The following is a 25,675-nucleotide window of genomic DNA, read 5'->3' as shown; positions in this document are numbered from 1 at the left end:
TGTAATTGTGTCTGAATAATCCCGTAAGGGATGGGCTGCGAAAGGCAGCCAGACACGAAAATAAAATCATTCATTCATTCATTCATTCATTCACACACACACACACACACACACACACACACACACACACACACACACACACACACACACACACACACACACACACACACACACACACACACTTCAAACAATGAATATCTATTAAAGCACAGCCTGTTCTCACTCTCTAAGTGAAAAAGACCTGGCCTGATTAAGATATTATGCAATAATACACACACACACACACGCTCACTCGCACGCACACACACACACACACACACACACACACACACACACACACACACACACACACACACACACACACACACACACACACACACACACACACACACACACACACAGAGAGAGAGAGCATGGTCATTATCAGTTTCTGTTCTCTGCCCTCATGTTCTTCCTGGTTCAGATAGAGAGGGGGAGGGGCTATCAATACAGTGTGAATGTTGGGGGGGGGGGGGGGGGGGGGGAGTGTTCCTTCCTTCCGGCCAATCAAGAAGCAGGAATGCTCACCTAGAGCGTCTGTCCGTCAAAGACATCCTGTGTTCCACTTGTACTGTTTTTTTTTTGGTTTTCTTTTCCTCCTTTTTTCTTTCACGTATGAGAACTGTACATACTATTTTGTAATATAGTTGAAGAGCCTCGCAGAAAGAGGTCCTGTTGCATGCTGGGATTGTTTAAAGATGTAGCTTTTATTCACTTTCGCTTATATATTATTTGGCTACTCCATTGTTTATTGTTTGAGTTTTGAAAGGCAGCAACCGTTATAAAAAGACAACAAAGAAATTCTGTGGGGGAAATAAATTCATCATCTGTTTTTACGTTCAGAGATTCCTCGTAAAGTGCCCAAGTACTTTTCCACTGTACTTATGTACAATTTTGAGGTACTTTTTTACTTGCCTTTACTAAAGTATTTCACATTTTCGACACTTTTACTTCTACTCCACTACATCTCAGAGGCAAATATTGTGCTATTACTCCACTACAGTTATTTGAAAACTTTATTTGCTAGTTACTTTTAAGATTTTTATTATTATTACAAAACATACATTAACCACTTAAGGGCACGGTCACACCGCACTTTCATTCTATCTATGAGGGTGGATTCTGCCAATGGGAATGGTGCAGTTTGCTGCCATTTGCGAATTTCTGCGAAAAGTACATTTTCTTTAAAGGAGTAGTTCACCCCCAAAATGACTTTTTTTCTATTGATTACTCATGCCATGGAGAGTAGAGTTCAATAATATCTTTAGGTTTTTGTCACATTCCTAAGACAAAAATTTGATTCGAGTAAATTTACCCCCATTGATTCCGGATGGGGACCCGTTTCGAAACGGGTCCCCATCCGGAACGAATGGGGGTAAATTTATTATTATCACATTTCTTAGGAATGCGACAAAAAACCAAAAATATTATTGAACTCTACTCTCCATGGCGTGACTAAACAAATAGAAAAAAAGTCATTTTGGGGGTGAACTACTCCGTTTTAATGCAGATGCTTTCGTACTTTTACTCAAGTACATGTTTAAAACCAGACTTTTACTTGTAACAGAATGCTTTTACATTGCAGTATTGATACTTTTACTTAAAGGGGCCCCACTATGCTTTTCAAAATATATATTTTATATAAATATTGGTCCATAATACGGTTTTATACAGGTTTTAGCCTACACAACCACTCGGATATAGAAATTTCATGTTCTGTCCGTCTAATTCCAAGCCGTTTCAGATGCAATACCAAAATGCCCTTTGTTGGCAACAGGGCGCTGTCTTTGGGCTAAAATTGGAACGATACAGAGAATATTAGAGAACCACGATGAGAACCATGTAGAGTCAATTGTAATCTTCTCTGTATCGTTCCAATTTTGGTACCTCTTTACCTCATGGTTCCACATCATAGTCTCAATAGAATATAGCCTCCCAAAAAGTACCGCCCCCTTCTCGAGGGGGCCCAATAGGAAATGAGCCGCCTGTGACATAGCATGGGGCCGATTTCAAAAGTGTACCGTTCAGACTCGCCCATTCAGAAAATCACTGAAATGAAAGACAAGGCTTAGAGTTAACGAATAGGGTTTTTGGATCTGGAAGAGACACTGGGAAGACCAAAAAAACAAGAAAAAAAAATAAAAATGTGAAATTCATGGTGGGGTCCCTTTAAGTCAGGGGTCTTCAACAGGGGGTCCGCGACCCCTAGGGGGTCCGCGGAGGTACTGCAGGGGTCCGCGAAATTATTGCTTAAAAAAAAGATTTTTTTTTTCACATTTATGTTAAAAAATAAATCATGATTCTATCCATTTTGAATAGCTTGAATACATGATTATATGCAATTGACAGATTGTTGATATTATTGACATTGGTTCTCAGTTAATAAGTAGTATGTTTAGAAATGGTAGTGGTACGGCCCACCCTGCTCGCTGTAACTTGTACATGTTTAAAATAAAAAATATGTCGTAGCCCCGACCCCCCCACCCTACGAGGTGGTAGGGGGTCCCTGCTCCATCTCCCCATCAGTTTGGGGGTCCCCGGCCTGAAAATGTTGAAGACCCCTGCTTTAAGTAAAGAATTTTAGTACTTTTTCCACCACTGCCAGCGCCTGGGCAATGCTATTATATCCATCTGGAATGTGAACTAGTGACTGGGGGTGTCGCGTAATGATAACTGTGAAACTGCTATTATTGCACCATCAAAATCCCTAGTCTGATAAGCTCAAGCGTGCGTGCGTGTGCGTGTGGGTGGGAGGATGGGTGACATCAGCCTTGTCAGAAGCCTTCCAAGGGGAAAAGGTTGTGAACCTCTGTACCAAACAAAAGGTTATGCTTCAGAAGATGTTTAGGGAGAGCTGCCTATTGTTCCTTCAACTTTTTAAAATAAAATACAATTTGAACGTAAAAAGAAATCCTATATACAGTACACTGCTTTAGTCCTCAGACATGACACACCCACAGTCATACTCTTGTATCTCTGTGGGTGACATGATGCTAAAAATCTAACTGAGATTCTGGAAAATGATTTACAATAGAAGGCATTATATTGGTCTTAATGGAAATCCTGTTTCTTGTGAGGAATTCCAAGAGAATAAACAAGGATATCCGTGTAGGATTATTACTTTGGTTGATAAAGCATCATCCTTAAAACCCATTTAGAACGGGTACACATTTTGTGTATTATTATTTTATGCTTTAACTATTGAAAAATAGCAGATATACAAGCTCACAGCGCGGCACCGAGTGCCGCGCTGCGAGCTTGTACATCTGCTATTTTTGAAAAATCGTGAAAATTAGAATTTTGACCCGATTCTATAAGTGTCTTTTGAATCCTTCTAAGATTTTTTAGAAAAACCTATGTTTCTATGTCAGCAATCTGGCCAGCCATCGTCAAAGAAAAGGTCCTTTTCACTTAACTGGAGCTCAGTTAGTCTGTTCTTGAGAGACTACTATGTCAGTGGTTCTCAAACCTTTTCATGTGAATATGATATTTATCTTTTGATATTTATTTGGCCACGGACCCGCATCTCAAAATATCTAGTTCCAGGGACCCCCCAGAAGCAAAATTTGGGTTACAAACGTTCGCTTTGACAAGACATATTCAAAGATTTGCAAAAAATAGTAGATCTACAAGCTCGCAGCGCGGCACTCGGTGCCGCGCTGTGAGCTTGAATATCTGCTATTTTTCAATAGCTAAAGCATTCAATAATTCTAGGCCTAAATGGGTTAATAAACGCCTTCTTTCTTTGTCACCTCCTCCCTCATGTCCCGTGTCTCCTCTCCTCACGTTGTTGCCTCCTTGACCCCTGCCTCGCCGGACCTCTTTATCCATGTCCCCTTCCTCTTGTTCTCCTTGACGCCTTGCCTCCTTTCCTTGTCCTTAGATCCTCACTCCAGAGTGGTGCTGAAGTCCAAGTGCTCCAATGACCCCCTGAGCTCTTACATCAATGCTAACTACATACGGGTGAGGAAAACAGGCCGTGCACGCACGCGCGCGCGCACGCATACACGCACGCACGCACGTACGCACGCACGCACGCACGCACGCACGCACGCACGCACGCACGCACGCACGCACGCACGCACGCACGCACGCACGCACGCACGCACACACACACACACACACACACACACACACACACACAGGGATGGAGCTTGTTCATTTTTATTGATAATGAGCACCTTAGGGGCTTTTAAGCCGTGACATCATTTTGTAGGCAGAGGACAACTCTGCCCCCAGAGCATTTCTGTCCCTCGCTATTTCAACAGATCCGAGACAAAAATAACGACTAAAGTATAATTCTAACACTTTTCTTTCAACAACAAAGAGAAGAAAAATGTGTAAATAGTAAAAATAGTAAAAAGATTCACGGAAACTGGGGGCAGAAATTCTCCTCTGCCTACAAAATGATGTCATACTTAACAGCCCCTTATCGAGCCCGCTTTTATTGAGAATTTTCTAATATTTTGTTGAAAGATGTCAAATTCTGAACAGAACTGGTATCATTTTTTTTTATTGACTGTGGATGTGAATTTGTGGCTGACCACCATCTATGAAGATGACAGTGACAAAAGCAACAAATATTGTTAAATATCATTAAAACAATCATTCCTTAGTGTGCAATAAGTGTTAAATTGCTTTGTATTATGAATAGTACTGTAATAATGTCTTGATCGCTTCTTGTCTTGATTGTTTAAACATGACATCATGGGCCGCTATGCTCCATAACAAGCTTGATAAGCCCAAATCTTATTGATACCGGGTACTCAATAAATGTATTATTGGGTTGTTTCGAGCTCCATCCCCAATGCACGTGCGCGTGCACACACACACACGCACACACACACGCACGGACGCACGCACGCACGCACGCACGCACGCACGCACGCACGCACGCACGCACGCACACACACACACACACACACACACACACACACACACACACACACACACACACACACACACTGGTCCTTGGGGGGGTTCCGTCCCCAGCAATACTTTATCAAAAATAGCAGATCTACAAGCTCACAGCATGTCACTTCATGCCACGAGCTTGTACTTCTGCTATTTCTTTTTTACGGTCGCATTTAGTATGAAAACCTGCAGATCATGTCCATTCGTCACGCCTCACTCTCCATATATGGCCAAGATCCCTGATTGCATCAAATGAATGCCGTCCTTGTCCCTTTTATGTCCATATATGGAGATTGATGTCATCAATATTAAGCCCATATCTGGGAATGCCCATATATGGACATATTGTGTCAGTCTCTGTTGTTTCAGGGCGAGGTTGCTTCTCGTCCTTAGGGCATCTTACTGGTATTTAAAATATATATTTTTCTTTTGATTTTTTTTTACACAGATCTTCTCTTCTGGGGGTCCCTGGCATGAAACCCTTTCAGACAGGGGTGGGGGGGGGGGGGGGGGTCCGCTGACACATACATATGAATTTCGGAAAAGAACTACTGGGTTAACCACTTAAGCTCTCTATATACTGGCCCATGTTGATGCGAACACAATAGACCGTCTTCCTGCGAGGAAATGGCGATCGACACTTTTCTCTTTTCACGTCGCCGGGGAAGCAATGGAGCGTCGCACCAAACATGGGAGCGAAACCCTTGGCTTTCACCACAGGGATTAGATTCCACGGCCAGGGAGTCATCCTCATTCCTGTTGGTATAGGTCAGATGCAAGGGTGGAAAAGGGTGGGTGGCGGGGCTACAACATATAATGTATATTTAGGTATACAATTGTGTTTTATATGTATAAACATATTCATGCTTTTAATTTAAACATGTACAAGGTACAGTGAGTATAGGGTGGCCGTACCACTGCCATTTCTAAACATACTTTAACTGAGAACCATTGTCAATTGCACAGCAGACCTAATCATGTATACAAGCTATTCAAAATGGACAGCATCACGATTTATTTTTTAACATAAATGTGGAAAATGTTTTACTAAATATTTAAAGATTAAAGATTATTATAAAAAAGCAACAATTTCGCGGATCCCTTAGGGGTCGCGGACATCCTTGTCGAAGACCTCTGGTTTAGGCATAAGGGCTAAGGCGTCCAATAGAGGGTATGCACGTGACATCACTGTTGCTGGAAGTTATGTGGGAACACACCTACTGAGTGTACTAATTTCTGCCATTGACAGCCCATACATCCAAACAGAAAAGTCCTATCTGATTGTAATTGTATTAAACAAAATTAACTCACCAACATTGCGGCTATACCAAAAGCTTGAATTATCCTCTTTCTATCTGCAAAGTTTTTGTTTCATAAAAATCCACCATAGGCATGTTATGAGCTACTTTATGTCAAGACATTCTGTGCAGGTTTTTATTTTTCCCAAGTGTCAGAGTTTGGAAGCACTCGTTTTCTACAACACAACATCCTGCTGCCTCCTGCATTATGTGTGAATTAGAAACGGGTGGTACGCAGGGCTGTTGAGTGATTTGCAACTAGCACTTCCAAACTCCAATGCTCCATGCTGCTCAATGTTTTGCCACTCAGTCTAGATTAGGGGGGCGGGTCCCAGTGGACGTGCATACCCTCTATACTGGTGTTGATGTGAGGATTGGTTCCTTTGCCAGGGTTACCTGGGTGAGGAGCGGGCGTACATCGCTACCCAGGGTCCCATGGTGAACACGGTGAATGACCTGTGGAACATGGCCTTTCAGGAGGAGTCGCCTGTCATCGTCATGATCACCAAACTCAAGGAGAAGAACGAGGTACAGACGGACAGCGACTGGCCAATAGAGCATCACAGTTAGGGCTGTCACAATTGTTACATAATCGTCTAATCGTAATTATTTTACATAATCGCGATTATTTTTCATTGTCGTCATAATCGCTTCCATGTTGAAAAATGTTCATACATATTTTTTAAAGTAGAAAATAGTGGAAATAGCAGATCTACAAGCTCACAACGCGTCGCGACGCGACGCGTTGTGAGCTTGTAGATCGTCTATTTCCACTATCGATGTTCTTTTTAAGTATAATAATTGTGACAGCCCTAATGGCAGTCTCTCTTTCTGTTGCACTCTTATCCCCCCCCCCCTCTCTATCTCTCTCTCTCTCTCTCTCTCTCTCTCTCTCCCTGTAGAAGTGTGTTCTGTACTGGCCAGAAAGAAGAGGCATCTATGGGAAGGTGGAAGTGCTGGTGACCAGCGTGAGAGAGTGTGAGCATTACACCACGCGCAGCCTCACTCTCAAGGTAAACCAGAGGACATAAAACCAGGACGTCGTTTTAGAGCAGTGGTCCTCAACCTTTTCAGGCCGCGACCCCCAAAATAATCATATTTTTTAACTAGGGACCCTCCACCCTGACGAGCACTAAGAGTTTAGGCATTACATTTTGTATAACACGGTTCTATACCTCTAAAAGAAAACGCCTCGCAACGCGTTGTGAGCATGTAGATCTGCTGTTTTCACAATTTCTGCCTCTAATATTTGACGATTTGGCCAATTGTTTAATTTGTCATTTTAGAGGTATTAAAAAGTCCCCCCTGGCTGTCTACAGGTTGAGAACCACTGGTTTAGAGCAGTCCGTCCTGTGTCGGAGGCAGGGAGTGAACGTGCTGGGTGTCTATGTGTGTGTGTGTGTGTGTGTACTGTCCTTTATGTGTACCGTGTCTCTGCCTGCAGTGTGGCAGTCAGAGCCGTGCGCTGCTGCATTACTGGTACACTTCCTGGCCAGACCACAAGACCCCGGACTCAGCCCAGCCGTTACTGCAGCTGATGACAGACGTGGAGGCTAGCAGGCGGGCATCAGCGGCCATGGGACCCGTTATCGTTCACTGCAGGTACTCTGTCTAATGACTCTAATCAATCAATCAACCAAACTTTATTATTAAGGACACTTGGTCCATAGAACATAAAACATAAAGTCATGAATGCATATACAAGGTGGCACAGTGGAGCAGTTGGTGGCGCTGTCGTCTCATAGCTAGAAGGTCTTGGGTTCAATTCCCGCCGGGGGACGCTGTGGGCGTTTTTCCTCCTCCGCTTCATCTGCGTGCACACCCTAGGTGGGGTTGGCGAAAGGGCCTTTCTGTGTGGAGTTTGCATGTTCTCCCTGTGTCTCCTAGGGTATGTATCCTCACAAAAACATGCAGTAATCCTGGTTTCTATATCGCCTCCCCCTGGCCAGCCGGGGCTCCCCAGGCGTGTCAGAGGGAGAGCAGAAACCAGGATTACAGGTTAGGCAATTGGCACCGGGTGAAAAAATGGGTTACAAAATCGTGGGATAAAAATGATAGAAAACATAAATAAATGCATATACAGGCTTACACGCCAGTGGTTCCACAATTTAGAGACAAACCTGACTGAACTCAATAAAGGGTTAGTCAGAATTAAAATGACACTGTTGGCAGAATCAGACAACCTGCACATACATTTGTACATGAGGTTCCGCAACACAGCGGAGCAGGTTGGTACACCGATACTGAGAAGCATTTGGCTTGCACTGCTGCATCGTGGCACTCTAAGCTAGGGCTGTCACAATTATTACATAATCGTCTAATCGTGATTATTTGACATTATCGCAATTATTTTGTCATAATCGTCATAATCGGGAATGTTGAAAAATGTCGAAATAGTGGAAATAGCAGATCTACAAGCTCACAACGCGTCGCATCGCGACGCGTTGTGAGCTTGTAGATCGGCTATTTCCACTATCAAAGTTATTTTTTAAGTAGTAAGTTGTCAAATATGTCAGTAATTTCTTTGTATATTTAGGTTATGTGTCATATCTACCATGTACAACTTCAAAGCCTAAAAGTCAAACAGAAATGTAATTATCAACGACAAAAACACAATTAAATCGTTAATCGCCAATTATTTGAGTGACAATTAATCGTCATGTAAAATTTCATATCGTGACAGCCCTACTCTAAGCAGCAGTCTCATGCCATCATTAAGCAACATTGGGTTTCTGCAAAATGCTCTTTCTGTAGCGCCGCCACAGCAACATTGGGTTTCTGCAAAATGCTCTTTCTGTAGCGCCGCCACAAGTGGGCAGTATACATAGGTGTGTTTTCTCTCTAACCCAGGGGTGGGCAACATTGATGATGGAGAGGGCCACTATATTTCCACACTCACTCTAGAGGGCCACAGTGCATATGGCAGAAGCTGGGCAGAAACCTCTTATCTCGGTTTAAATTATTGCCCTGCTTCGTCATTCTATGGCACACAAAAGTAGCAAAAATAGCCGATCTACAAGCCTAAAACGCGTCGCGCTGTGACACGTTTTAAGCTTTTTTGTATTTAATTACAAATGCATTTACAGTTGTTATGACATAAAAAACAAAATGATAATAATAACATTTTAATACTCGTAAGCTACTAATGGAGACTAGAAGTAATTAAAGTGGGTTGTGTTTTCATGTAATTGTAACACAGCTGAAATCAATAATTTATATCAGTATTCCGATATTAACCTGTGGGCCGCATTAAGTGAAGGTGGGGGCCACATGTGCCCCCCGGGCCGCCTGTTGCCCATGTATGCTCTAACCTATAAATACCGTTGTGGGAAAATAGCCGATATATATATATATATATATATAAAATACACAAGCTGTGGTAATAACACTAGTCTGACATCATGGAACCGCCCCCTGTGGTTTTGCAGCGCTGGGATTGGCCGCACAGGCTGCTTCATCGCCACGACGATAGGCTGCCGTCAGCTCCAGCTGGAGGGAGTGGTGGACGTACTGGGCATCGTCTGTCAGCTGAGAGCAGACAGGTGGACGTGCACGCACACACACACACACACACACACACACACACACACACACACACACACACACACACACACACACACACACACACACAGTGGTGGGAAAAATACTCAAATGTTTTACTTAAAGGTAGCTAGGGTAAGTGATTTCACTTAACCCCTTCAGAAACGGTACACATTAAAGTGTATTATTATTTAATGCTTTAACTATTGAAATATAGCAGATCTGCAAAAAAAAATTGAATTTTGACCCGATTCTATAAGTGTCCCAAGACCCATTTTGTTATAATTTGAATTAAATGAAATCACTCACCCTACCCATTAACACATCGGACGCCCACGTGGTTAACGTGTCTTAATTTGCTGGTGCCCATGGCAACGTGTCATTTTACCTACCGGCGAGAGTACTGGTGAGAAAAGTAATCCGAGTAAATGTAATCCGAGTATGTCCTGTTTATTTCGCGAAAATCTTCTCTTTCAGTCAGGACCGTTTTTTATCATTTCTAAGCCACAGTGTTTGTGTTACGGCAGGTAGAAGAGGCTGCCGTTTTGAAATGAAAGTGATTTAAAAGCTAGATTAGGAGAAAACAGCATTTTTGTGCAGCCGCTAAACAGGAAGTCAACGAGACACACAGCGCGTCCGGATGACGTAATTGCGCGCTGCATGTTGGGAAATGGAGTTTGCTTCATCACCGCGGTAGCCAAGTGCAGTAGCTACAGTACAGTATAGTTTACTGTACAACGCGTCAAACGCGTCGTGGGCCTCCAGCGACATCAAAGAAATTGACTTGTAGACACCACGTGGGCATCCGATGTGTTAAGACCTGAAAAATACCTAAAAATGTCTTCTAAAAAAACGGTTTTCTGAAAAACCCCCAGGAAAAGACCCCTAGAATTATATGTATTTGACCGTGGACCCCCATCTCAAAATATTTTGTTCCAGGGACCATGAGAAAGAAAGATTTGAGTTACAAATGTCCGCTTAGATTTGCACAAATGTTCACTTTTTTTTTTTTCAAAAATAGCAGATCTACAAGCTCACAATGTGTTGCATTCAACTGGCTGAAATGTATATAGAGCTGAATGTGTATGTTCTGTGATAATAATCAAAATCTACAAGGTAACTAGTAACTAAAGTTTTCAAATAAATGCAGTGGAGTAAAAGTACAGTAACACACACACACACACACACACACACACACACACACACACACACACACACACACACACACACACACACACACTCACACTCACACTCACACTCACACACACTTCCATATACCAACTTCAAGTACAGTGCTATAACATAGAACTAGTGTGTTTATATCCTCTGTGTGTGTGCATGCGTGCCTGCGTGTGTGTGTGCGTGTGCGTTTGTTATATCCACAGAGGCGGTATGATCCAGACAGGAGAGCAGTACGAGTTCGTACATCACGCCTTGAGTCTCTACGAAGCCCGCCTCTCTGCAGAAACCGGCCAATGAGCAGCCACTGCCACAGGAAGCGGGGTTCTTTGACCGGAGAGGTGGCAGCGCGTCCTTGTTTTGAGTTTAGCAACACGCTAACTGGACAGGAGACTGGAGTTTCCTGAGGAGGCGGACCTTGGATTTGATCGACTATGTGAAGAGGAATGGGGGGAGATGGCGTCGTAAGGTTTGAGAGTGGAATGTATCCCTCCTACTTCTCATCTTCTACTTTTTCTTCTTCTGTTACATCCTGTCAATATCGAGTGGTTCTTGGAGGACTTCTAACGGGACCTGTCCACTTGAATTCTCTTAGCCAATTGACTGATTTGATTGATTTATTTTCAACCAATCAAACTGTACTATTCTTGCACTCTTACCCAGAGCCTTGTATTCAGAGAGTGTCGTGTCACTCCCGTTCACTTCATGGGGCCAGGTCTTCTGCATACACATCTATTGGCGCACAATGACAAAGCGCGAAACGGAAGTTTACAGAATGCATTGGAGTCTATGAGGGGAAAGTGACATTTAGAGTTACATGAACCACGTGACCGGCGCTGTTTCCGCATTGGCAGAACTCTCTATACAAGGCTTCTGCTCTTACCTCTTCTCTTTTAAGTCATGGATGCTAAATAATAGTTTGGAAAATGTAAAATGAAGAATGAAGATACACTGAACTGTTGAACAGCACTATTGTGCATTGCGGACTTTAGGGGTTGTTTTATGTTTGGCTTCATTGTGTAACACAATGCTCTTATGAGAAGAAAGGGTATAGGTACAATAGGGCCTGCTGGGGAATGACTGTTAGTTGAATGCACCTTTGGTTAAGCTATCGTTACTATCGCTACTATACAGCCATTTAAATAAAAACAACAAACAACATAGCACATGCAGTACTATGGAGAATGTCAGTAGAAAAGCAAATAAGCCATTTGTTACTCGATCCATGCTCATGCCAACACTAGTATTGCCATAAGCTAGTTACAGTTGATGAAATAATAATAACCAACACACGCCTATACAGTTGTCATTTTTTAGTGTTTGCTAAAAAGCTTTAAGCAATGAATTATCTTATCCTAATGCTTGCATTTCAGTGCTAAACCATGCTAACTACTGTAGACTAATGCTATATCTAGTGTTCTGGTGCTGACCCATGGTAACCGACTAACCGTAGTAGATGCTTATTCAGTGCTAGCTTATCTTTTGCGGAAGTAATCTGCTGTGTACCTTAAAGTCAAAAGAACAATGTCCCGTGTGGCTTGACACTGACTGAGGCACATCAGGTAGAAAAGTCAGTGGCCAGCTACCTGGAGACAAGTCAATAACAGTAAATAAGAGAACATTGTAATGTCATTTTTAATTGTTGTTTTTAATTCAGGAGTTTTTATATGTCACATTCTAACAATATTATTAAGGCACCAATTAACACATGACTTTGACACGTACATTTTTGTTTGCCGTATAATTGTGTGCAAACAGTTTGACAATTTGTCAGTTTTAGCTTTTTTTAATACATGTGTTTTATGCAGCAATATCACTGGGACATTTAATCAACTTTTGGAGACAACCACTTCAATTCTTAATTGTTCATTCCCACATTCCAAGATTCTTAAAAATAATCATAGATCTTGTAATGTAATGACCTACCGTGCACAACAGCGACTTAAGATACCGAGAGAATATATCTGCCATGATCGTTCAAGAGGTGTGTTAACATTTTGTCTTCTTTCATTGACAAAGCCAGGGTAGTTCTGCTTTTTACCAAAAGAAAATGTGAAACTTTTATCATCTCGAGTAGAGATGATAAAAGTGCAGATGTCTCAGCAACTTGCATACAGTACATTTTCTTTAAATGTTGTTTATACGTGTAATCTAGATCAAATCGGAGTAATAATCACTTTATTTTTTCAGACTTTTTTAACATGTTTTGAAGTGTTCACTAACTGTCAGACATTGTTTGATTTCACTGATAGCTATTGCACACAAAGTAATATCGCGTACGCGTAGCCAGACAACTATTCCACAATCTCCGAAATGCTATATAGACTCTGGAACACCTCCTGAGAGGCGAGTAACGGAAGTAGTCACTGCTGCACGGAACTGTAGTCCCATTGGAAACATAACAGAAACACACTAGCACAGTCATTCGAGTGGCATGTTCTTGTTATGTGTGTATAGTTTAAGATATTGAAAACATCATGGAAGCAACACCAACAACACCAGAGAAAGACGTAATAACGCCCCAAAAAATATTGAAAGAAGACATGACGCTTCCAAGTAGGACTTGTTACCGCTACTGCGCCAAGGGAGCGGGTGCGTCACATCCTACTCACGATCAGACTTCCGTTGCTCCAGACTGTATGACGGGAGCATTTGCAGATTGTGGGAGTCAACAGTCTGGCCACGCGAGACTACACACAAAGAGAGTCTGGTATCCATGATAGCCCTGCTATCCTGCTCTCTAACTGGTGGTTGTATGTCATACAGTAAGGCGGACAGACTAAACACTAACCCAACACAAAGACACAGCCACTTGCAATCATCACAGGTCACAGGTGCTTTGCATGATCATTATAGCTATAGGGATGGGACAATATGAAAATGTACAATATTATCGCGATAATCGAAATATCTCCATCATTCATTATCCTTGTGGCAGAACATTTGCCCAAAAAATGGCCGATCTACAAGCTCACAACGCGTCGCAGCGACGCGTTGTGAGCTTGTAGATCGGCAATCTTCTGGTAAAGAGACTTGGTAGAGAGTGAATATCAAGTACTGTATGTATTTCCAGGTCTGTTTTACCAAATTATAGAGGGTTTAAATGGTACCGGATATGCAGCTCGGCAAATAAAAGGTGAATTGATCCCAGTGCATGATGGAGGATAATGTTGCGATGAATTTAAACCTCCACCATACGACTATTGTGAGTTTATTTTATCATGATGATTATCGTCCCATCCCTATGGGTGTTATCCTCTAGTTCTAACAGGGTACCAGGTAGCTACCGAGTTCTGTCTCTGAAGACAACAATCCCCAAATCGTTCCAAAGGCTTTTCCGATCACAATAAGTTCATAATAACGGTGGATTTTGGCTAGACCAGATTGAAATGAACCAGAAGTTATCGACACTGGAGATTTAAAATGGTTGTACAGCTTTCTGTTTAATGTACAATACAATAATATTGTATTTATATCTGTCTACCTTTTGACCTGCTCCAAAGAGACAACCAAGATCCCAAACATTAAGCATTACAAGTTGAAGAATATGCGAAAAGTTTTAATTTATTTATTCAGAATTCTGTGTTAATTTTTTGGACGTACATGGAAAAAGCATTGTAAAAATGCTATTGATCTTTTTATCTCCCTCAACTCCCATGGTGCTGATAGAAAACTGAATTGATTGATTAATTGATTGATTGATTGATTGAATACTTTATTGACGATTTTTATAGTACACAAGAACAAACATCCAAAGGCTTGTTTCCATTGTGGTCCATTGAACATTCAACACTCAAACATCTGGACAAAACAACTATAATATCACGATATAGAAATATTTAAATTGATAATAATAAAGTTGGTGGGGGGGGGGGGCACTTAGATGTCACTCATAAGGATTGACATCCTCCAGTTTTGTTCAAAAATGTGATTATCTGTCATTTGATTACTAAGTGAGTCATAAAAAATTGTAGCAGGACAGTAAAAGTTTATTAAAATCCTTTTATTAAATGATACCGTTTAATTACGGTCCATGGGACTGAGTTAAAATATTGAACTGAAATAGATATTGATCAACTATACGTGTAATGCTATTCACTTTCTTCCTACCCAAAATGTATTACTAAAATATATGTGTACATGTGAAAGTGCAATGAAACCTGATGCTGGATAGTATCCATGGACCAAATACCTTGCTGCTAAAACTGATACAATGAGCGCGAAAGACTTTGAGGACACTTGTTTTTGTATGTACCAAAAAAATATTTTCTTTTTCGTTTCTTTCTTTTTATTTAAAAATGGTGAACAAACTATTAAAAAAAAAAAAACTTGACCAAATTGTCAAATAATAATAAGAAAGAAAGATCGGCTATTTTCACAATATTTATCTGTGGGACCGAGTCCAACTCCTATACATTCCAAGTGCTTATCAGGGTTGGGGGGTCCCCAGTTCAAATATGTTTATTTTGGGGGGTCACAGCCTGAAAAGGTTGAGAACCACTGCAGTATAATATAAACAGTATAAATAACACATACTGCCTCCGACATAGTACGGTATATTGAATAGGTGGTGGTGTCCTGTGCATTCATATTGTTGCATCAAGGGAAACTTTGCATATATGCCTTTTCCTTCAGCGGGCACATTAAAGGTGATACACCATGAAATTTAATTTTTCCTATTTTAAAACCTTTTTTTGGGGTCCCACTAGCACCTTCTATCCTCACAAAGTCCCATTTCTGACCGTTGTGTCTTTCTCTGGTTTTGAGAAGGCGAAGGTTAAAAGTATCCCACGGGTTCTCAAAACAGGCTATCCAGATTTGATGCCGATTTCTTTTTTCAAAAATAGTTTTTTTTTTAAAGATTTGGGGGGGGTGGCGCAGTTCAGGCCAACGGTGGTACTGCAGCTGAAATGCTCTGAGAGCCATTCAAAAATGAGAGAGGCTCTCTATTCAGGAGTGGTAATTTAGCCTCAAACCTTTTGAAAAACGTTTTGGGGACATAAACAATATGACATAAATACTTTTTAAATGCATGGTGTATCACCTTTAAACAATATATAGGGAAGGAAAGCACTTTGCACTCCACCTTTAAACATTTTTTTTTCTTTTCTCTTTTAACTTTAAATTCTCATTGGGTTCAGAAAGGCAATCCAAACCAAGAATTTCAAATGTTAATGATGATTAATACACTTTTTACTGCACTTTCCCCACTTCAGAATATAGTATATCGTCACAGTCGGGCAGAAACCTCGTACAGTATCTCCAAGTTTCAAATTTGTACATTATTTCACAAAGCAAAGCCCTGCTTCATCATACAAGGCCGTCGCACAAAAGTAATGAAAACAGCAGATCTACAAGCACGCAACGCCTCGCGGTGCGAGGCGTTGCGTGCTTGTAGATCGGCTGTTTTCACTAGTTTAAATCATTTTTAAAATGATAAATACAAAACAAACGGTTTTGGACATACAAGGTTTCCACCCAACAACGACGATATGTTTATTTGTTGCTGAAGCAGATCATTTATTTTGTACTTGTTTCCCCTGTACGTGGTTGTAAAGAACGATAACAACTTCAACTCAAAATGGCAATGTGTCCCATTAAACTATCCACTGTGTGGGCATTACAGCTAACTCAGCCAGAGTAATAACAACTGAATAATTAGTGTACAGTACGGTATGTTGTTTTCTCTTTGTACTGTATAACCAATCAACTGAATGTTGTGATAAGAGTCAACTGCCCAGCATAATAACCACTAAGTAGTGCTGTAAACTACTGATCTAGTATATCTCTATATTGTCTCTCATAATCTGTACATAAAGATGTGTAATAACAGCCGAACTGTGTTTTATGCTATGTGAGATCATTTGCTTTATTGTTTAACTCAAGGGTCTTCAATGGGGGTCCGGGACCCCTAGGGCAGTGTTTCTCAAACCTTTTGGGCTTCAGTACCCCCTTTTCCTGATAATATGAATCCAAGTAACCCCTTTGATCGACCACAACATTTTGACTAGAGAATACTGACATCAAAAGTCCCGTTTTTATGTCATTATGTTGAAAATAAAAGTAAGTACAGTATTTTCTGGACTATAAGGCGCACCTGACTATAAGGCGCACTGTCAATGAATGGTCTATTTTCAAACTGTTTTCATATATAAGGCGCACCTGACTATAAGGCGCACATAATAGACGCTACCGTTGCGTTATGCATCCAACAGATGGAGCTGTGCTAAAGGGAATGTCAATGTCAATGAATGATCCATATATAAGGCGCACTGGACTATAAGGCGCACTGTAGTTTTTTGAGAAAATTAAAGGCTTTTAACTCATACAGTGCCAAACGACTTTCAGATCAACTTTCTCACTATGGACTTCCCTGCCAGACGACTTTTGGCGACTTTTACTTAGAAAAAAAACATTTTTTTTTTTTTTTTTTTTTATTCTTTTTTAAAAAATAAATTTTGGACCCCATTAAATCTAGTAAACATGATTTCAATCGCGATTTTGCATGTTACACCCCCCATACAACCCCATCTTTCATACAGGGCAGCCATCTTTGCTTACATAATGTAAAACATAATGGCTATTATCTCAAGAATGCCTGAACGGATTTCCAATCTTTTTTTTTTGTTTGAAAGCTGTGAACAGCCTGCACAAACATGGTGCATGATCTGTGCATGGGCGTGCATGATCTGTGCACTATAAATTACATGGAAGTCTATGGAGATTTTCTGGCAATAATGCCACTCGAGGGCATATTTAATTGGCAGTAACTGAGTTAACACTTTGAGTGCCAGCCCCCCCTGCCCCCCGTCCCTTACCAGTGCCACCATTAGGTCCCATTCATTTCTGCCCCAATTCCAGGGAATAAATTGGAAATGATCCGATATTCACATCGGAACAAAAAAAAAGAGGATTTTTTTTTTTACCAAAAAAATTTTGGAGTGATTTCGGTGAGCGGTTTTGGAGATAGGTGCTCGAGAGTGCGCACTGCGCAAACCAGTCAATAACCTCAGAAATCTAGATTCTGAGATATTTGAGTTCAAAGAAAAAAAACTTTAGGAAGCCATAGCAACAAATTGGTAAATGGTAACGGAACACAAGTACCCTTGACAGAAAGAATGACATGCCTACTTTCATTATGTGCAAAAAAAGTTAAAAAAATATTGTACCATCGTCTAGTTTCAAGGGGGCAAAGTGAAAAAGTATGAAATGACTCAGAAGGTAGAAATTGCCTTACATTTTGATAGAACTATGCACTGTGAATTCACTGTGTTTTTACCTGGTCTAGAAGGTCAGGAAGACAAAAAGTCAGAAAAGCGATGTCAACCTTTTATTTTATGGCAACATCGAACCCTAACCCTGGTGAGTACCTCACACATCCAGCATGAACATATTTATGTTCAACAATATTTACAAATATTTCCAAAAAAAAAGAAATCACAAATATGACTTCACAAAAATAAAATATAACTGGATAAAAGTAAAATAAAATAAATGTGCAGCAAGTAAAGAATAAATAAAATAATATAAAAGTCAGTACTGTACTGTACTGTATTCTCAAAAAAAGGCATTCAACAAGCCAACATTCAGGAGTCAAAGGCACCACAAATAAAGGTCAAAGATGGTACTGTTCACCGTGTGTGTGTGTGTGTGTGTGTGTGTGTGTGTGTGTGTGTGTGTGTGTGTGTGTGTGTGTGTGTGTGTGTGTGTGTGTGTGTGTGTGTGTGTGTGTGTACCTCAGGTGCCTCAAAATGGCCTGGTACCTGTTCCTTGCCATTGTTCTGGGAAAGTACGGCATGGCAATGTTTTTTTGACCACTGCATGGCAATCTCCGGCTTGTGAACGATAGCTGTGAGGAAGAGAAGTCTGACTCCTCCGCTCTCGCTATCTCCGCCATCATACTGTCCTCTGCGTTGTCATTGGTCTGGTTGCAGATCGGGCTCCCATCCTTCCTCCATCCAGTCAGACTCCACGGGCCCTGTATATGATAGAAATAAATACAAAATACTAAATGAACGTGCTTCTGTATAATTTGTATGTTCTTTAGCAAAGGCTGTCGCACAAAAGTAGTGAAAACAGCAGATCTACAAGCGAGGCGTTGTGTGCTTGTAGATCGGCTGTTTTCACTAGTCTAAATAATTTCAAATGTATATATGTATATATACGTGGCCACTGAATTCTATAGGCTCTGCTTTGATACAGATTTGAGATCGATTTGATAGATTATTATGTCACACACACACACACACACACACACACACACACACACACACACACACACACACACACACACACACACACACACACACACACACACACTGATTGTATTACTAAACTATCTATCTAGGTATACACACACAATAAAAAACTAAACTATAAAGAAATGTATTCTTACTGGAAGAAGTTGGAGGAACTTCATACACCTACTACAAACCATGGATTGACATCTAGACCTACTGCACATACAGTATGAAACAGAGCTGATACCTTTATGTACTATGAGGAAAATAATGCTGCTATTTGTACCCTGTATATATATAAAACTAGACCAGGTCAACCTGGTTGTGCCAGACCCCGGTTCTGCCAACCCTCTGGGCCTATAAATTTAATGGTACATTTATAGGCTGTCTGTCCCTTTATAGGCTGTCTGTCCCTCCCTCATGTCATCATCATTTGTGACATTGTGATGACATGAAGGCTTTGTCTGTCGGTCTATCCCTCCCTCATGTCATCATCATGTCATCATCATGACCATCTATGGAGAAAAACCGGACAGACCGACATTTGCTTATGTAGGCCTACCCATTTCATGGGTCTGGCAATGACAATGCGACATAGCATTTTCAACTGTTTTTTGCCAGACCCATGAAATGGGTAGGCCTACATAAGCAAATGTCGGTCTGTCTGTCCTGGTTTTCTATATAAAGGGTATATATGATGATGACATGATGATGACATGCCTACAAAAGGCATGATGTCATAAATGATGATGACAGACAGGGGGTCTGGCACAACCAGGTTGACCTGGTCTAGTTTTATTGTATGTGTGATACTTGCTTTGGCAATGTAAACGTATGTTTTCTCATGCCAATAACGCTCCTTTGAATTGAATTGTATATTACCAAATGCACCCTACGTGGAAAAAAAACAATAGCAGGTCAGGCTTATTGACATCGGTTATTGATTGATTGAAGAATGTATTACAAGCTTGCATTAGAGTAGACCTACAGATTCATGGCTCATTTCCACAGGAACACACTTTATGATATGCATACAGTGGTGTGTTCTAGACTTTTTTTGAGGGCATACGATCAGCTACTATTCGTTTGGCCAGGGCAGACGCTCACGCTATAGTACATAATCCCTATCAAATACGCTACTTTGAAAGGTTCACGAGGGCAGACGCCGTTCATATTTTATTGTTCCTCCATCACGGAGGTATAGAGGCCGGCGCCTGGCGGCGCCGTGCCTGCGAGGGTGTGCCAAGTCGGGCGAGGTGTGGAGGGTAGTCCCCGGTGAGTCCCCAGAACACAGCACTGATCTCATATAACATTGAAAGACAGACAGACGTATAGAACATATTGAAACGTAAAAAGCATAGCTTTATAATGCTTACCCGGTTCGCTGATCGCAGCACACCGAGCGACCGGGTCGTCCTCCTTGGCTAAGTCCACGCACGGCCTCATTTGGGTGTATTAGCGCCCGCTGCAACTCCGCTCTCCGGGGCCATACCTATCGGTGCAGCCGGTGGGCGCCGTAAGATGATACACTGCTCCAAACAGCCTGCCTCCGGTCCGGATCACCGCCGTAGCTCCTCCGTCCACTGTGGATGGCTGGCGACGTTCCTTGGCTCCCCCGACACAGCAGCAAAAACACAGAATTCTCTTCAAATCGCCGGCATCAGCGTTCAACGGCATCACCGTTCATCCTCACGCGTCGCCTCAGTCAAGTCCCAAACGCAGCCGCGCAGCAACAAACGAAAGTCCAACTGGTGCTTCGGGTTTTGATTATGGTCGGTGGCGGCGCTGGGCAGCTGCGGGCTTGGTGTCCACGGCCACGGGGCATGGTTCGGCTGCCTGCTTGGTCTCCATGTGCGGCCATGACTTGCTCTCTGATCAGCGGAGCAACGGTCCGGTAACTGGGACGGCGTTTTCTTTTTCTACAAAATGGACCCCAACCTACAAAGAAACTAGCCCTTCCCTTCCCCCACTCCTCCTAGGTAAAACCTTCCGATCTCTCTCTCTATCTCTATCTCTCTAAATAATACTACATCTAATGATTTTATAACTAATTCTAGCTCATTCTCTCAATATATCTCTCTCTCCCTCTGATTGCTGTGTGTCCGCTTACGGTAAAAGTCACTGAATTCTTTGAGACCCTTGTTTCTGGGGGGAACCGGCCAATCAGCATGCTTGAATTTGGTCACATAAGCGTGTAATGTCATGCAGGGGCGTCAATTGGGTATGGCAGGGGTATGCAGCTGCCATACCTTGACGGGGGGAAATAATAAAAATGTACTTTTCATCGTGCCTGTTGCTAAGGTATGGCAACATGACTGGTGTCTTCACCAGACACCAGTCATGTTGCCATACCTTAGCTTGTTCTGAACTGACGCCACTGAATTGTCATGCATGACGACCGTCCCATCGTCCAAAAGGGCTGTATCTTGGTTACCGCATAGATCCAACACTGTACTACTGTAATATGAAAAAAAAGCATCTGGCGTCATATGACGCCAATATTATTTTCTGGCATCATTGCCAAGGTCGTGTCGGACGTCATATGACGCCCTGGCACTGAAAGTGTTAAGTGCGCCTTATAGTCCGGAAAATACGGTAGCCTGTTTTCTATTCAGTAACAGTAAAAAATCGTACTTAATTTGGTTTAAAGCTTTTTGGAGCAGCACATTCACATACATTTGTCAATGTTTTATCATTAAACATAACAGTAAAATAAATGTTTCTATTTTCCATATTTTCTCAAGTACCCCCTGTAGTACCTCTGCGTACCCCTAGGGGTACACGTACCCCCATTTGAGAAACACTGCCCTTGGGGGTCCTTAGAGTTACTACAGGGGTCCTCCAAATCTTTGTGCCCTTTTTATATTAACCATTTGAACCCTAACGTCCATATTCGGAGAACTTTAGGCAAAAATAGCAGATCTACAAGCTCACTGTCAAACAATGAAACTATGGGATCTATGAAAATTGTGTGGGGGTCCCTGCTTCATCTCTCTCTCAACTAAGGGGTCCTCTGCCTGAAAACGTTGAAGACCCCTGCCATGGTTTAACATGTTTCGGTCAGTAGACTTAACAGTGTCTGTCTGTCTGTCTGTCTAGATAGTTGGATTGCTGACTGACTGACTGACTGACTGTCTGAATGACAGTGGTGGAAAAAGTACAGTTTTTACTTAGGTAAATGTGTCAATTCTGCATTGCAGAAATACTCTGTTACAAGTAAAAGACCGGAATTCAACATTTACTTGAGTAAAAGTGCAAAAGTATTGGTAACAAAATGTACAAAAGTAAAAAGTACTCATTAGGCAGAATGTCACATTTCACAAGTTTTCAAATGTATAAAAAATCCTTTGAAAATAGCAGATCTACAAGCTTGCAATGCGCCGGTACAAATACCTCAAAATTGTACTTAAATACAGTACTTAAGTAATTGAACTTAAGTACTGAAACACTGTCTGGTTTAAGCCCCTATCATAGTAGGCACCGCGGTGATAAGCTATCCACCGCGGTGTAGTCTTTTTAAGTCATAAAACTACAACATTGCGTCATTACTCGCGGTGAAGAGCTATCCACTGCGAACCCCGACACATCTCTCTGTTTTTACTTTCAGACAGATCGACCCATCACCCCGTTCACTGATTGGTCGATCTAGACCAGTCAGTCACAGTGATAGTACTTCACTGTGACTGACTATGATGGCCTCCACTTATTTTCTCACTTTAGGTGGATAGCTTTACACCTAAAATTTGCGGTGATAGGCTCTTCACCGCAGACCCTGATAAGAGCTTTGCTGACTGACTATAGTCTTAACCTCTTGAACCCCATTGCCCCCGCCGGCGGGGGCAAAAGGTGTTGACCTCTGAACAGCTGTCAATAAATGTCAATAAATCAATAGAGACCAAATAAAAGTACAATTTCATTGTTGATACAGTGGTCCTACAGTATAGTAATCAGCTGCCATTGTACTTTTCATCCATACATTACTCATATTACAGTATTATTACTACTTATTGTTACTCGTTTTTATCATTTTTCACCCTATACTTTAACATTACTAATATTACAGCACTACTCTCACTAAAACATCTGTAGAGTTTACATAGTTTGGAATATATTCATACAATTTTGCCTATCAATTGATGACACCTTGGTGAACAATTTCTCTATTCAATATTTATGTTTTCAATGAGGTCTTGAGGCTCATTCACTATTCAGAAGGCAAATTTTCCATAGGCGGAGGTCTTTTTCAATCCTCTTTTCCTAGCTAAATAATCACAGCAGGACAATTTGGTAAGAGAAATGTGATGTTTTACACTGCATTTGTGAATTTTCAGGGGTTAGCTGACATTTGGTGGGATAAGATTAGCCACAATCATTGTAGTTTTGTGTCCACAACTGTTCCAATTTGGGCATACATTTTTGGCGGATTTTTCCCCTGGACCCCCCTGGGGCTTAAGAGGTGGGGACGACTTCACCTCTTTTCAGAGTTCAGTATCTTCTTCATATAATTGCTACTCACTAATGTTCATGATAAAATTGCACAATTCTTTTCTACTCTGTCTGTGAATCTTAGGAGACCTGTGGGCATTTCAGAAACCCGTCTGCCAGTGACATCATCATTAGGAAGATATTTCTTACAATATTTGTATTATTTTTATTAACAGTGGCTTCTATTTTAACATTCCCCATCGATGATGTCACTAGTAGATGGGTTTCTGAACTGCCCACAGCCCTCCTAAGAGACACAGAGTAGAAAAGAATTGTGCTATTTTATCATGAACATTAGTGAGGACCAATTATATGAAGTCGTCCTTTAAAGCTTTTAAAAAAACGCTCTTCATTTTTGCCAGGACTGCCCTCTTTGAGAAGCACTGATATAATGGACTGGGTGATTTGGTGCTCAGGTTATTCACGTCCCTCCTCGGCATTCCATTTAAAACTACTGGCATAATGCATTGCATAACCATTGTGTATGAATCCGAACCGAGATTTGTTATTTGCACGCACACATATGATCTGTTACGATGTTCAGAGACCTTTCCCTTTTGTACTGCGTGCAGGGGCGTCACACCAAATTCTGGGCCCTGGGTACAAGGATTCACTGCGGGCCCCCCATGAATGTTAACTATTGAAAAATAGCAGATATACAAGCTCACAGCGCTGCGAGCTTGTATATCTGCTATTTTTGAAAAATCGTGAAAATGTGTGCAAGAAACCTATGTCAAGGACCCCCAAGATGATATGTATTTGGCCACGGACCCTGATCTCAAAATATTTAGTTCCAGGGACCCCCCCAGAAGCAATATTTGAGTTAGAAATGTTCGCTTAAAAAATACATATATTCAAAGATTTTCACACATTTTCACAACTTTTCAAAAATAGCAGATCTACAAGCTCGCAGCGCAGCTTGTATATCTGCTATTTTTCAATAGATAAAGTTACTAGGGCCCCTCCACCTTGGGCCCCAGTAACTCAGTCCCACTTTCCTACCCCTTGTGACGCCCCTGACTGCGTGAGGGAGGGGACAGAAAGAGAGAGTATATCAGGGAGCAGGGGGCCATCAGGAAGGAAGGAAAGAGGTGTGGACACGGCGGACTAAAAGTAGCGGGCTGTGTGGAACAAAGCCTTCCATGGCCTGTGGCTTTAGAGCAGGGGTCTTAAACAGGGGGTCCGGGACCCCTAGAAGGTCCTCAGAGTTACTACAGGGGGTGTTAAATAACTTAAATATGGATGAATAAATCCATAACCAAATAAGACCCAGAGAGAGACAGCCAAAGGACTATATCTTAAAGTGTTGTATTTGAAGAGAGCAGACAAGGAGGACAAAACAGTGAGCATACCATATCGTGGCAGCTTTCTTCTCTCTCTCCTAAAATGGTGGTCAGACATACAGTATATTATGAGAATACAGTTAGGCGTGGGACTCATTGATTGGTTCCCATATCATAACAAGAAGACAATAGTTTCTTCACTAGTAACTTTCCATCAGAACTCACAGTATAACCAAAACATGGTCTTGTCAGGGTAACAAGGACCTGTACTGTAAGTCCAGACAGTAGTTCACATAATATACCTTTATGGTCATATGAGCCTCATACATGTTGTCATACATTTTTGTATCATAAATTCATATCCATCAGGGGGTCCTCCAAATCTTCCAATCCTTTTCTTATTAACAACTTGAACCCTATTGTCCATATTCTGAGAACTGTAGCCAAAAATAGCAGATCTGCTATTTTCAGCAAAGAGGTTTGGTGTAGAGGGGAAAAAAAGCAGACTAAGTACAGAGTAAAGGGTCAAGTTTATTATAGCCGGGGAGCCACTGTGCCAAAATGAGAGAAGACCTGTTATGTCATGACATACTCCAAATTTTAGTTTTTCCTATTAATTTGGTCAATAAGGTACACAGAATGAGAGGCCTGCTCTGCCGGAAACACTGCGAAAGAAAGTTTCCCATTGACTTCACTA

The 25,675-nt window shown here is 41.6% G+C and overlaps 1 protein-coding gene across 1 annotated transcript in view; it reads left to right on the top strand.

The window, feature by feature from the left end:
- Positions 1 to 11,270, top strand: part of ptprr (protein tyrosine phosphatase receptor type R) — a gene marked incomplete at both ends in the record, with an annotated part of 83,707 nt that extends 72,437 nt beyond the window's left edge. The window contains 6 exons of the mRNA XM_080754221.1: positions 3,923 to 4,002; positions 6,642 to 6,779; positions 7,154 to 7,264; positions 7,696 to 7,853; positions 9,680 to 9,793; positions 11,177 to 11,270. Of these exons, the coding sequence (XP_080610347.1) occupies positions 3,923 to 4,002; positions 6,642 to 6,779; positions 7,154 to 7,264; positions 7,696 to 7,853; positions 9,680 to 9,793; positions 11,177 to 11,270 (695 nt within the window). The remainder of the gene's footprint in view (positions 1 to 3,922; positions 4,003 to 6,641; positions 6,780 to 7,153; positions 7,265 to 7,695; positions 7,854 to 9,679; positions 9,794 to 11,176) is intronic.
- Positions 11,271 to 25,675: the final 14,405 nt, after the last annotated feature.

Source organism: Nannobrachium achirus, assembly GCF_963921795.1.
Source record: "Nannobrachium achirus genome assembly, chromosome: 23".
Taxonomy (NCBI): domain Eukaryota; kingdom Metazoa; phylum Chordata; class Actinopteri; order Myctophiformes; family Myctophidae; genus Nannobrachium; species Nannobrachium achirus.
The sequence above is the reverse complement of the archived record's forward strand: the minus strand, read 5'-3'. Positions and strand labels throughout refer to the sequence as shown.